The sequence below is a fragment of the Panicum virgatum genome, chromosome 1K, assembly GCF_016808335.1.
Source record: "Panicum virgatum strain AP13 chromosome 1K, P.virgatum_v5, whole genome shotgun sequence".
NCBI classification, from domain to species: Eukaryota; Viridiplantae; Streptophyta; class Magnoliopsida; order Poales; family Poaceae; genus Panicum; species Panicum virgatum.
In genome coordinates this window covers 664258-676261 of record NC_053136.1, presented here as the reverse complement: position 1 = coordinate 676261, position 12004 = coordinate 664258, and the positions used below count along the sequence as shown (strand labels likewise).

General features: G+C 47.5%; 2 protein-coding genes across 2 annotated transcripts; both read right to left on the bottom strand.

Annotated features, from left to right (window-relative positions):
• Positions 1–2291: 2291 nt before the first annotated feature.
• Positions 2292–4293, bottom strand: LOC120665726. Its single transcript, XM_039945699.1, has 2 exons — positions 4115–4293; positions 2292–3566 (listed from the first exon to the last, which is right to left on the bottom strand). Exon 2 carries the CDS (start codon positions 3185–3187, stop codon positions 2507–2509), a length of 681 nt encoding a protein of 226 aa, XP_039801633.1. The 5' UTR covers positions 3188–3566; positions 4115–4293; the 3' UTR covers positions 2292–2506.
• Positions 4294–4671: 378 nt separating this feature from the next.
• Positions 4672–11782, bottom strand: LOC120660767 (protein transport protein SEC16A homolog). Its single transcript, XM_039939745.1, has 13 exons — positions 9457–11782; positions 9029–9349; positions 8420–8548; positions 8224–8346; positions 7944–8102; positions 7599–7724; positions 7378–7512; positions 7159–7286; positions 6951–7062; positions 6523–6849; positions 6309–6425; positions 5905–6200; positions 4672–5797 (listed from the first exon to the last, which is right to left on the bottom strand). The coding sequence occupies exons 1-13, from the start codon at positions 11440–11442 to the stop codon at positions 5254–5256; spliced, it is 4503 nt and encodes a 1500-aa protein (XP_039795679.1). The 5' UTR covers positions 11443–11782; the 3' UTR covers positions 4672–5253.
• Between the last annotated feature and the right edge of the window lie 222 nt (positions 11783–12004).

Sequence of the window (12004 nt, the reverse complement as noted above, 5' to 3'; positions counted from 1 at the left end):
CTTGGAAAAGAGAAGCCAGAGAGAGAGACTAACCAGCCAGCCGTCCCAGCCCCGGCTAAAGGAAGCCCGCCCCCTCCTTTTATAGTCACAAGGAGGGGCGGGGTACATGAGTGGGGCATAGAAGTCGTCGTTTTCCCCTGAATCGCGGGGTACAGTGGTTGGATACTGTAGGAAGTACACTGTGGGAAGGCGGCGCGCATCGCTGTCGTCCTGGATCTCGTCCTTAGTTCTGCGAGGATTGCGCCGGTTGTCCTGCAGTGTCCCTGTAGGTGGCGTGGTCGTCGCTGATGTATGGTCTCCGATATACGGCGCGGTGGCATTTGGTGGGCCCTACGGATTAGGGTCCTGCATGCACCCGTGGTAGTGGTAGCGGGGCGTGCGGCGGCCCTGGACCCCCTGGTCGGTGTGCGGGCGTGCACACTAGGAGGTCCGGGGGGCGCGCGGAGGTCCTGGACTCCACAAGGGGGGAGGTCCAGGGCCCCGCCCGTGCGCGCTGAGCGCCCCTCTCGGAAGGACACGTGACATCGCCGGACCCCTTCCCCAGCGGGGAGGCGAGTCCGGATGGTCGGTGTCGGCAGAATGGTACGGGAGCAGTGCCGGGCCTGTCTTGTCCCGTATCACTGGTCCCACAGTGTTGCTATAGCAACTGGGATGGCGGAATGGTGGCCGGAGTCAGCGGATGGGACGATGGTCACATCCACTGTGGAAGTGGCAGTCTGACGCCACCCGCCCTTGGTGCCGTGGCGGAGTGGCTGGCCTTTAATGCCTTCGTACGGCAGTCGGTTGGGCGGCGGGGCCGTTTGTCCCTTGTGCCGAGAGACGGTCTCGAGCGAGGTGGAGATGAGTCACCCGCTCGAGGGCAGATCCGCTACCCTCGAGCGAGGCGGAGGTGTGTTGCGCGGTCGAGGGTCCCGAGGGGAGCCCTCGAGCGAGGTGGAAAATGAGTCAACCGCTCGAGGGTAGGTCCGCTACCCTCGAGCGAGGCGGAGATCGTTTTCGCGGGTTTGAGGGGATGCAAATGGGCCGTATGCTGGGCTTTTTTAAGTCATTTCCTTTCTTCCGGATGGGAAGCAGGCCGTGGGTCTCTGTAGGCCCAGTTGCCTTAACAGGTGTTTGTATTTTTAAAGCGATCTAGTAAATCGTGGTACCCGGACACGTCACTAGCAGTAGAGCTACCTGGTATACCATTACGGCAATATCCATCGGACGCAGCAAGTTACTATACAGAATCAACCAACGGTACATGCATTACTTTTCAACTAATACCTCTTGTTACGTATTACCCTGTGAATGAGATCCTTATTTTTTTTCAACCGACTCACGAATTAAGGGCGGCATGGATCTATTGAGACAACTAAAAAGAAAACAAGATGTCCAAAAACGGACATCATGCATGCATGGCAGAGAGATCCTCGCCGATGCATCCATCCTCTGTTTCTGCTTCCACAACGTCGAGTGTCATCAACGATTGCGCAGCCTCATCACACTCAAAACACTTCACAAGAAGAAAAAACTCTGCTCTAGACAGGTACAGGTTAACAATGCAGCATGCTGCTCTGCTAAAAATAAGGAAAACACTAAAAGAATGGCATAATGGTAAAAATAAGGGCAAAATTGCAGAGGAGCTCAGGAGCTCAGGAGGAACCACCACCCGCCTTTCAATTTGTGCAGGGTTCTCTCTGATATGAAATCGCCCTCTGCCGTCTCAGCATATATCTGTCAGGGCCAACATTATTAGTACAGTAAAACGGCAAACCTGACCTTTTTTTTTAAGGAAAAGGCAAACCTGAGCAGAGGGCTCTGCATCACCATTTCAACATTCCACCTGCAATGCTACAAGATAAAGCTGACATAAGCTTTCTTCATTGCAACCACCCAGGCTCTCCAAATGTAGAATGTATAACTGCACTCGGGACAACCATGCTCTGCTGCCCAAGGAAATGGTCCAATCTGGAGCCTCGGTTTCCAGATTTTCGTTGGACCCGCCATCTCATCTCTGGAAGCAACTTCATCTTATCCAAAGTTGACCTATTACTTCGATTCTCAGAAATAAGCCAAGACGGAGCAATTATTCATATGCTGGCAATTTTCGTATATAGTTACTATCAGGCCCATACTCCGCACGCAAATCTTTGTGATCAAACAGACGGGGTACTATATACAAGGACAAAACAAGCTTAACATCAGCATCATCTCACAACCTAAATATGCCTGCTCCTACATCATACTCGAACATAAGCAATCAGAGCAGCACCATAGCCAAGAATACAGAAGCATTCCAATCACAGCACTTGGCAAGAAAAGCAATGGAAATCAAAACCATATATGTTCATTACAATACCAATGTTAACTGATACAAAATACCCTTTAAGAGTTTAGTACACTCACAAAACAGCAAACAAGATGTTCTATCCATTTGTTTTGAAACAAGAAGACTATATATCGCAGGCAACATAGTCAACACGTTTTTTGGTGACTATATACAATGCTATGACAAAGTGTATTTTTATATTTCTCTGTAAAGGTTGAGCCTGTTGGCGCCACCAAGCATCCTGTTAACCACAGTTGCAGCTGCCGCTCCTTGGCTTGGAGATGCGGTTTCTGACGAGTCTTCTCTGATCTGCAATGACGACACTGCTTGGGCTGCTATGAAACCAGGGCAGTTGACTGACTGATGGAATGTTCCTTGATAGTAGGGGCCTTGGACTTGGAGATCCCTCACTTCTCCCCAAGATGGCAATGGCTGGCCAATCCCCCAATCAGCCCACCTCCCTTTGGGAGCATATGCATGGCTGGTGCAAATCAGTCCATCTGAAGAATAAATATCAGCAGGTTGCGCATCCACAGTGAATTCAAAGCCAGCCGAGGGATCCCAATGGCTGCACCTTCTGTGCTTGTTTAGCATCAAGTGGCAGGGTTCATCGGAGTCTTCACCTATGAGAACATGAAGAGCGACTGCTTCAGCTATGGCAGCACCTTCCTCATCCAGCCTTTGCTGTTCTTCTTTCTTCTTCTGCTTCTTCTTTTCCAGCTCTGAAATAATGGCAGCTGAGTTTGCCAGCGCTTTCTCTAGCCGGCGCCTCTTCTTCTCAGCCTGCTTCTGGCGATCCAGTTCATCCTTGGCCTGTTTCTTTTTTCCTTTCTTCAAGACTTTGCCTGCTTGATTGCTCATGATAGTCTTGTCCATAACAACTGTGCCCGCTATTAACTCTCTCAGCTAAACTCGTCTACTATCTATATATAATTAGGGAAAGACAAAATCTTCAAAGTTCATACTTTTGGACTCCTTGCTAGGTGGTCTATTTATTTGCAAACCAACTACTGCTAAAAAGGAGGTGAACGCAAGATGCTACACCCACTCAGGTCTCAATGAGTATCTTATCTTGCGGAAGATGCAATCCCAGAAGGAAACAACAGGGGAGAGCAGAAGCGAGAAGTGGTAGGCGCCTGCTACTTCATCTATGGTTAGTCTTGTCCCAAACTTGTTGCTGATCAGGTCCTGACCCATCTTAGTAGCACCAGAATTGGAGTAGAGCCCCAGCCAAGCAGCTCATAAGGTTCCTTCACTGTGCCAAGAGAGGAGAAACTTTGGTGAGAATGGAGCAGGAGGTGCTGGAAAATGAAGCAGGAGATCAAGGAAGGTGGAAGCATAAATTAATTAAACAAGGGCGTAAAATAGAACGAATCACACATCCTGAATTTGTAAATCGCACTGTACATCACGGAAAAGCCTGAGTGGGACAATTCGACCACCCAACGACTTTACCCATCCAATTCGATCGTCTGAATGGAATTAATAATTATACAAGCAGGCAGCACCGAACTGGTAGCAAATTGCAGCATGAATTCCCACATCGACGAGAGATTAGCAACCTGATTACATGGCTGGCTTATCTACAATTAATAATCGGTGAAGAAAATCCGCAGCCGCAGATTATTCACCCTGCCCCCTTGTCCAATTCACCAGCAGCAGCAATTACAAGACATGACTACCCGCAGAGGCGGCCGGATCGAACAGATCGAGATTCGAATAGGAACGGATTCGCAAAATTCAGGGAAGCGCGTGCGGTCAGAGACAGAGAGATGCAGACAGAAAGAGGGAGGAGACACGCACCTTGCGGGAGTGGCGGAGAAGCTGAGCGGCGGATATGGCGACAGGAGGCAATGGGCGCACAGGCGGGTCTAGGGTTCGGGCTCCTTTCGGACGGGATGCGGGGGAGATCGGAGAGGAGGAAGAGATGGGAGACCTCACGGGGGTGGTGGGGAGGATGTGAACGGAGGAGCCAGCGGGTCGTGACGTCAGCATTTATTGTAACTCCTAGTCCTAGTTGGGCGAGGTGGGTGGGCCTTGGCCTTGCCCTTGCGGGTTGGGTTGGGTTGGGTTCTGGGTTGTGTTGCGGGCAAGATGGGCAGCTTTGGCTTGGCCACCCTCACCCCCCACGGTCGGTCGGGATTTCTGTACATTTTTCGGAGGATTTTTCCTCCCTAATTTTCAGTGTACAAAATAGCGGACTATAGCAGCGTTATAGTATTTTTCAACCACTGCAGCTATAAACAAAACATAATATGCCAAACATACATACATCCCCTTATGGCCACATCACATGTTGACAATCGCCACCTATCACATCAGCCAGCACCCAAGGAACACCACAACACAAAACAACCGTCTTAAGATGAAAGAATTGATTCATCTCCAAAGAATAAACAGTCATAACATATGGTATGGGGGCAAGTACAATACAGCACACTATAACAACAACACTCTACTTAGCCATGTCTTCTTACACTAGAACACGACTTCTCCTATCCTTCTCCAAAAACGGCAAAAAAATGATAAAACAAAATGGAGTGGGGTGTGAATTTGCTTGCGTTCCAATAAATCGGGAGGGGCAGATCATCTGTACAAGGGCACCTGCATGCTGCTTCTCTTCTCACCTGTGAACAAGGGCCACCCAACTCTTTCCCCTCTCTCTAAAACATAAACCAACATATATAGCTACAAAATATTCAAAACCCAGCATTTCTAGTAGTACGGGTCTGATGCACCTCCGTGCTTTAGTGCGGTCTCCAGGATCTAGTGCAACCTCGCACATGTCCATTCCGCTTGCGGCATCCCCATGATCAGCAGCATTATAAGGGAAACTTCTTTCTCTTTCACCCGCTTCGGGGTTCAGGAATGATCTGGGGTTGCCACGGTTGTGTCTGGGTAAAAAAAACATGACTCGCAACGTCATGCTCAGCAGTTGCCAATCAGAGCTCCACCTCATGAAGATCCTCTGTCAATCCGTTCAACTGCATAGATGAGATGCTGTTGGAACGACTGTGCGACGGTTTCCCGGGCATGAGTGGTGATGGCATGGTCTGTCCCTCGGGAGATTTAGCGCTCGAAAAAGCACTAAGCTGCTCAGAGTATGTCCCGCTCCAGGACGCAGCTCGTGATCTTGATAATGAGCTGCTGCTGCTTAACGATGACACCACGGATCCCTGGAATGGAGTGGAGATGTTGTCCATACTCGATTGGCGATGAATTGTTGACGACATTGCTGCTGAAAATTGTGCCGATGGTGGGGGTGAAGAAAATGATGTTTCTGCTGGTGGTGAGGCTGACCGCTCGTCCTGATGGATGGTTTCACTGTGTATCTCTGCTGCTTGGTGTGGCACCATCTGATCAGAAGCAAGTGCGGCTGGCATAAAGAACTTGGCACCTGCTGGCGGTGTCACAGAAGGAGCAGCCAGTTTGTTATACGATGGCACTGCTCCAGATGCACTAGACTTGTTGAATGTGTCTACATATCTAAAGTGAAGAACAGAAAAGTCATCAGTCCTCCCATTAATACCCTAGATAGCAGTATAAAAAATAAATCAAGAGTAAATGACAATACTACTATACTATTGAATTACCTGGACCGGACACCCATCCGTCCCCGAGCAGAAAACTGGTTTTGGCTAGGTGGAATCGGCGGCATCCCCAAACCTTGCTCGGAAGAATTTGAGGATTTCCATTCTGTGACTCCATTGGGAGCATGGCTTCCACTCATGGGGCCATTCAACTTATGGTCTGGCATACCATTCTGGAAAGACGGTTTTGTTGGAGGTGGAGGTAGAGGAGGCTCCTCAGCAGGAACTGCAGCACCTTCTTCTACCCACCGCTTCAACTTCTCATCATAGTAAAACTTGTTCTGGTCCCCTAATTTTGCCTTCAGAACAGAGATAAAACTTAAGGTTAGTGTTGCATAGAGAGAAACAAGCCAAACAAAGAAGTGGAGAACTGGAGATACTCCAGTCTCATAATAGTCAGCAAATACCTGACGGTGGGTTTTCGACACAAATCCCATAGTCTTCTGCAGTGTGGAGCCCAACCAACCAAACCGAGAACTGCCCGACCCTGATGCACCACTCTGCATGCCATCTGATCCGGCACCCTGTCAGAATTTTAAAAATGAAATGAAGAGATGAAAACAGAAAACTCAATATCAACAAACTGAAGCTAATGCCTCTTAAGGCTTCTCTCGTAAGTACCTGTTTTGATGTTCTGCCAAAGTCCGGCTCAGAAACACTTCTGTTGTGTGCCATTTTCCTGCCAGCGCCACCACTATTCTCTGCTACCTCAGTCATAGATTGAATTGAAGCAGATGGCATTAATGATGACATGGCCATTACCGATTGGCTATTTACAAATTTTGCAGCTGCAGGCGCAGCGTGGCTCTCCCTATCACTAACAGATCCATGTGGCAGTGGTGGAAGTGGTGCGGATGGTGTACCCATCATGCGGGATATAGATTTATCAAGCGAGGTGAAAATCTTCCCCACTAGTTTTGCTGGGGCAAGATTTGTGCCATATCCACCCTATAAAAAAATAAGCAAAGAAAATGGGTTATGAGAAATGGAACATAGAGCATGGGAACCCCAAGAAAGGATTTGAAATATACTAAATGGCATGGTCCAACCTGCTGGTGAGTGCGTATCCTCTCCTCTAGAGAAGAAAACAATTGTTTCCATGCCTCCAATTCAGGGGCACGGCCAGAGGCTTTCAGCACCTTCAAAGATGCTTGGCAATACCTGGAGAAGTTAATATTCAACTGGTTCACAATGTACAAGTACAGACTACGGAAAGCACCAAGTCATTTAATTGTTATGGACGAGCCAACAACCTACCTCAAAGAATCAGAAATCTTCCCCACTTCCGCAAGCATGTATGCATATATCAGCTTATATGGCTGAAAGGGTAGCAGGATATACTGAGAATTACCAAGCACCTTCGCGTATTCATACACTTCTGTCCTCTGTTGTTTGCATTTTACAGAAATCAGACAGTGAATAAGTGAATACCTACTCCATATTCAATCTTTTGCAGTTAAACAGACAGTACCGGACCTGAATGGCTTCAGGGCTGGCAAATGTTCGAGGACACTTCAAGTGGTCTGCGCCAATGAGGCATAACCTTGCACTTTCCGAGTACGAATCAATATTTAGTTCAGCAACTAAATAGCATGAATGAGCAGCTGCAACCTGCACCCATTTTGTGTATTGCTCTCAATGACACATACAGGAAAAAAGTACGAAAACTGAATCTAAGAAATACATACGATACAAACCTCAATTTTCTCTTTCCAAAGGCAATCACCAAGATGGGTAATTACGAGATCATCACCTTTTGTCCTGTTTGCAGTAATAATAGCCAAATTCTCCTCCCAATCATCCAACATACCATTAGGACCAGGCTGTCTCAAAAGAAAACAACAACTTGTGAACAGAATTGCAAAGTAAACAGCAATGCATGAAAATTATTGATAAGTGATACCCATAAGTCATGATATTGCACTAAAACAATAACAAAAATGGTAAGAGACTTGTTACTATAACTTTGAATTATATAATCGGTACTTTTTCAAAATAATAAGACAACTCAGAAATGAAAATCTCATTAACTATGCAAGTACCTCCATAGGTTGATGGGATGTACCATAGTCGTTGTTGACATTGTTCTCTACATTAAAAACATCTGCAGGTTGTCCAGCAATAAGAAGGCATAGGGTTCGCAGAGGTGACCCAGATATAAAATGGGAGTGAGCCATTCTCTTCACTGTATCCACATAAAACTGTACCACCAGTCCAGAAAGAAAAAAGAGATTATGAAACTAGCATGGAAATGAAAACCAGACAAGAAATTCAAGCAATGTGTTAGATTACAAAAAGGGAGTCATTTTAAGTTAAACAGACCTGATCACCAAGCTGTAAAGCCAGTATGATTGCAGGTCCCCACAGTTGACCTCCCTGGGCACACTGAAGGGCCTCTTTTCTTCTTCCAGAAACTAGAAGATTTTGGACCTCTTGTGCAACAGCCTAAAAGGATAGTATTCTCAGGAAGGGACATTTGGCCAGAAAAAAAGGAATACCAAGTTCAAATAAAAGTTACCTGCATCTGACGTTCTGAGGGAATATTTTTCATGCAGTGAACAATGGATCCATAATCCCTCATATGAACACTACTTCTCTTAAATGAAGAAAATAGCTTAGTTACTGCCATTTCTGGGCCATCTGTCTCCTATTAAGAATTAATATAAAAGATAAGTATGATTAATAAGCTAGGCATAATTTTTAAACTGCAGAGATTCAAAAGTAAATCTAGCTCATAATGTGCTTAAAAAAAAAGATCTAGCTCATAATGAAACGTGAAAAAAAAAGATAAAATCAAGCAAAGCTCAACGTGAGAATACTAATAACAGGCATTTATAACTTTGCGTGGTTGAAATATTGCTCATAAGAAAATTCCAGATTATATGATATATATTAGTATGTAGGTTTAGTTGCTTATCCAACTTTGATGTTGGCTTACACCATCCAACAACTTCAAATCAGCATGTGTTAGTGATAATTTGCTATGCCAAAATTATCATTGCACAGTATTTAACTCTTCTGATGTAAGTTGTGAAAATCAACAAGGACAGTAAAGGGGAACAGGTCAGAAAATAGAGAAGGTATATAAACTAAGAATACAATTATAGCTGCAACATAATAGAGGTACCTCTTGTGGGTCAGCACCAAAAGGTGAACGGAGTTTTCCATAGTGCTGACACAGTATCTTCAGCAATGAAATAAGCAACTTCCGAGTATCACCTCTCTGGAGTGCAGTGGAGGAAGGTTCATACCATGCAATCATCTCATCAAGCCACTTATTCACATCCTTTGATGCAGCACTTCCACCAACTAGAGGACCAGGAACAGGTTGATGGCATAAAGCATTGAAGTAACCAAGTGTGCTGCCATTAGTGATGCTTGAAGTATCAACTTTATCAAAAACCACCTCTGATAGATTAAGGACTGACACTGTGCCACAAGAGTTCCCCTTGAATGGCAATAAGCAATAAGAAAGAAATATTTTAGTCGCCTAAAAAAATATGTGATGCTGCTTTGTTGCAAAAAATTGTTTTACAAAGGAAACTATTGGGGTACCTGATTTCCACTGTTAAAGCTTGTGGTCATTGAGCTGGTTTCTTTCATAACTATAAGTTTCCCTCCAAACCCAAAAGCAATGAGGGCATGTGGTGGTCGTCCAGCCGATGACCTCCCATCATGAGAGTGGCCGAACTGCAAATTTGAGGTATTTGCAACCGGAAATTGTTGCTGATTAAAGTTCATGGAGTTCTCTGTACCCAAATAGCTGTTTGACAGGTGCTCTTGCGGGTTTGCGATTGCTTGGTTCTGACCATGGTATGTGCTTTGCACTGGGGCAAATCCTCGAGTATCCACAGCACCATTGACATCACCATAACCCTGGTGATTGGCAGAAGTGTCAAATCCCAAGTAGTTTGGTTGATGACCTGAAGAAGGTTGGGAACCCATGTAACCAGCATGTTGAGCTGAAGAGGGCTCAAATATCTTGAAACTGGTATTGTAACCTGTAGAAGTTTCAAATTCATTGTAGCTGGCCTGGTTAACTGTAGAAGCTTCGGATCCCTTGTAACCAGTCTGGTGACCAGTGGAAGGCATGAATCCCTTGGAAGCACTATGGCGACTTGTGGAAGGTTCGAATGCGTTGTATCCACTCTGGTTGCTCATGGAAGGTTCAAACGCCTTGTAACCTCCCTGATTACCTGCGGACTGTTGGAACACATTGTGACTGGTACCCATGGCAGGTTCGAATGCTTTATAACCGGCGCGATAACCTGTGGAAGGTTCAAACGCCTTGTAACTGGATTGTTGACTGTCAGAAGAGCTATAACCACTCTGAAGACTTGCTGATTCAAAGCCCTTGTGTGCACCATAGTGATCTGAAACAGTTTCAGCTGTGTTAAAGCCAACCTGTTGGCTTGTAGAGGAACTACTAGTCTCAGCATTTGCATGTTGATCAAAACCGTAGAAACTACTGGTAAGGCTATTATCTGTAGCACTTTCAGATTGCATAGTGTTACCAAACGCACCAGTCATCTGTCGCTGGCTCTGAGGAGTGAAACTAGTCATGAACGAGTTATGTTGGGTCACCTGATTGTGGACAGCAAGGTCCTCAGTTTGTTTGGCATTATAGCTTGTTCCACCAGAAGTCACAACAGCACCATCATTTGCACCAGTCTGAACCGCACTAGCAGTTCCAGCCTGCATCGCAGCCTGCTGGTATGACTCAAGCGAGTGCCACTGCTGAGTGTTGGTATCAAAGTACCAACCTGGGTATTCTGCATAGAAGAACATGTTGGGTGGGTACTCTGAGGCGCCCCCCTGCCCCCAACTTGAGACGCCAGCTGTGGCAGCGCCCTCCTCAGCAATGGTCTCAAGCCCTGCATGCGCTGAATTCTGCAGGTAGGATGTGTCAAGCTGCTGCTGTAGATTCTGGCTGCTATTGTCTACCAACTGAGCTGCATTCCCTATTGTATTGGAAGTGTCAACCTGGTACCATTGCTGCGTCGCCTCATCATACTTCCATCCGGGGTACATGGCCTCCAGATACTTGGGATCTGTGAAATCCACAGCACCACTGCCGGTCCTCTGAAGCTGGCCGTCAACATTCTGATTGGAGCTGGAGGTCCCCCCGAAGAAGTCCTGATCCGTCACCGGAGCGGCCAAGCTCTGATGATTCGCACCGAACAAGTCATGATCCGAGGTGCCTGCGGAGGTCTCCAGGGTCTGGGTCCCGAAAAAGCTGTCGTCGCCGGCGGCTCCTGAGAGCTCAGCAAATGGATCAGCGCCATCGTCCGGGCCGCCCCCGAAGGAGGCCCACTGCACCTGCTTGACGGTGGTGTGGAGGCCGGCGCCGGCCTTGGCTGAGCCCGGTGAGCCTCCCTCCGGAGGCGCCGTCTCGGGGGCCGGTGGCAGGGTAGGTAGGTCGTCGTCGGCGAGGCTTATGTCGGAGACGTCGCGAGCCAAGGCGGAGTTGGCGGGCGCGGGGGCGTCGTCGTCGTCGACGAGCTTGTCGAAGAAGTCGGCGTCGGTCTGGTCGTCGGCCATGCGGGAGGAATTGGATCAGGGTCGGAGATCTCTCTGGGCGATGGCGGATCCGAGCGGGGGTGGATCTAGGGTTGGTTGGCTGCTTGGTGCCTGGGCCTGGCTCTCAATTGAAATGGAATGGAACGGAATGGCGGGGCGGAGGCTCACCGGCCGGCCGGGCGGGCGGCGGATCGGGATCGCAGGAGGAGGAGGAGGAGGCGGGAGGCGGGAGGCGGGAGGGGCGGTTGCGGTCACGACCACGACAGCAGCCGACGTCGCAGCGCGCCACCTCTCTCCTTTCTCTCTTTGCCGTAGCGTACGCTATCAAATGCTACGCTTCGTGTGTGTGTGTGTTCCATCCAACCCGCGATGGAATTTTTCTCACTTCCCCCAAGTTTGTCACCCATTTCATTTCTAGTTTATAATTAATAAAAACAACTTTTATATTTTACTCCATCGAACTTCAAACTACGATACTCCTGATGAAGTTTCTCTAGCTCGTGACAACCTATACCATTATAGTTAAATTATTTTCCAACAATGATATGCTGATATTGCAGCATATCACTCGGCTATGGCCGGT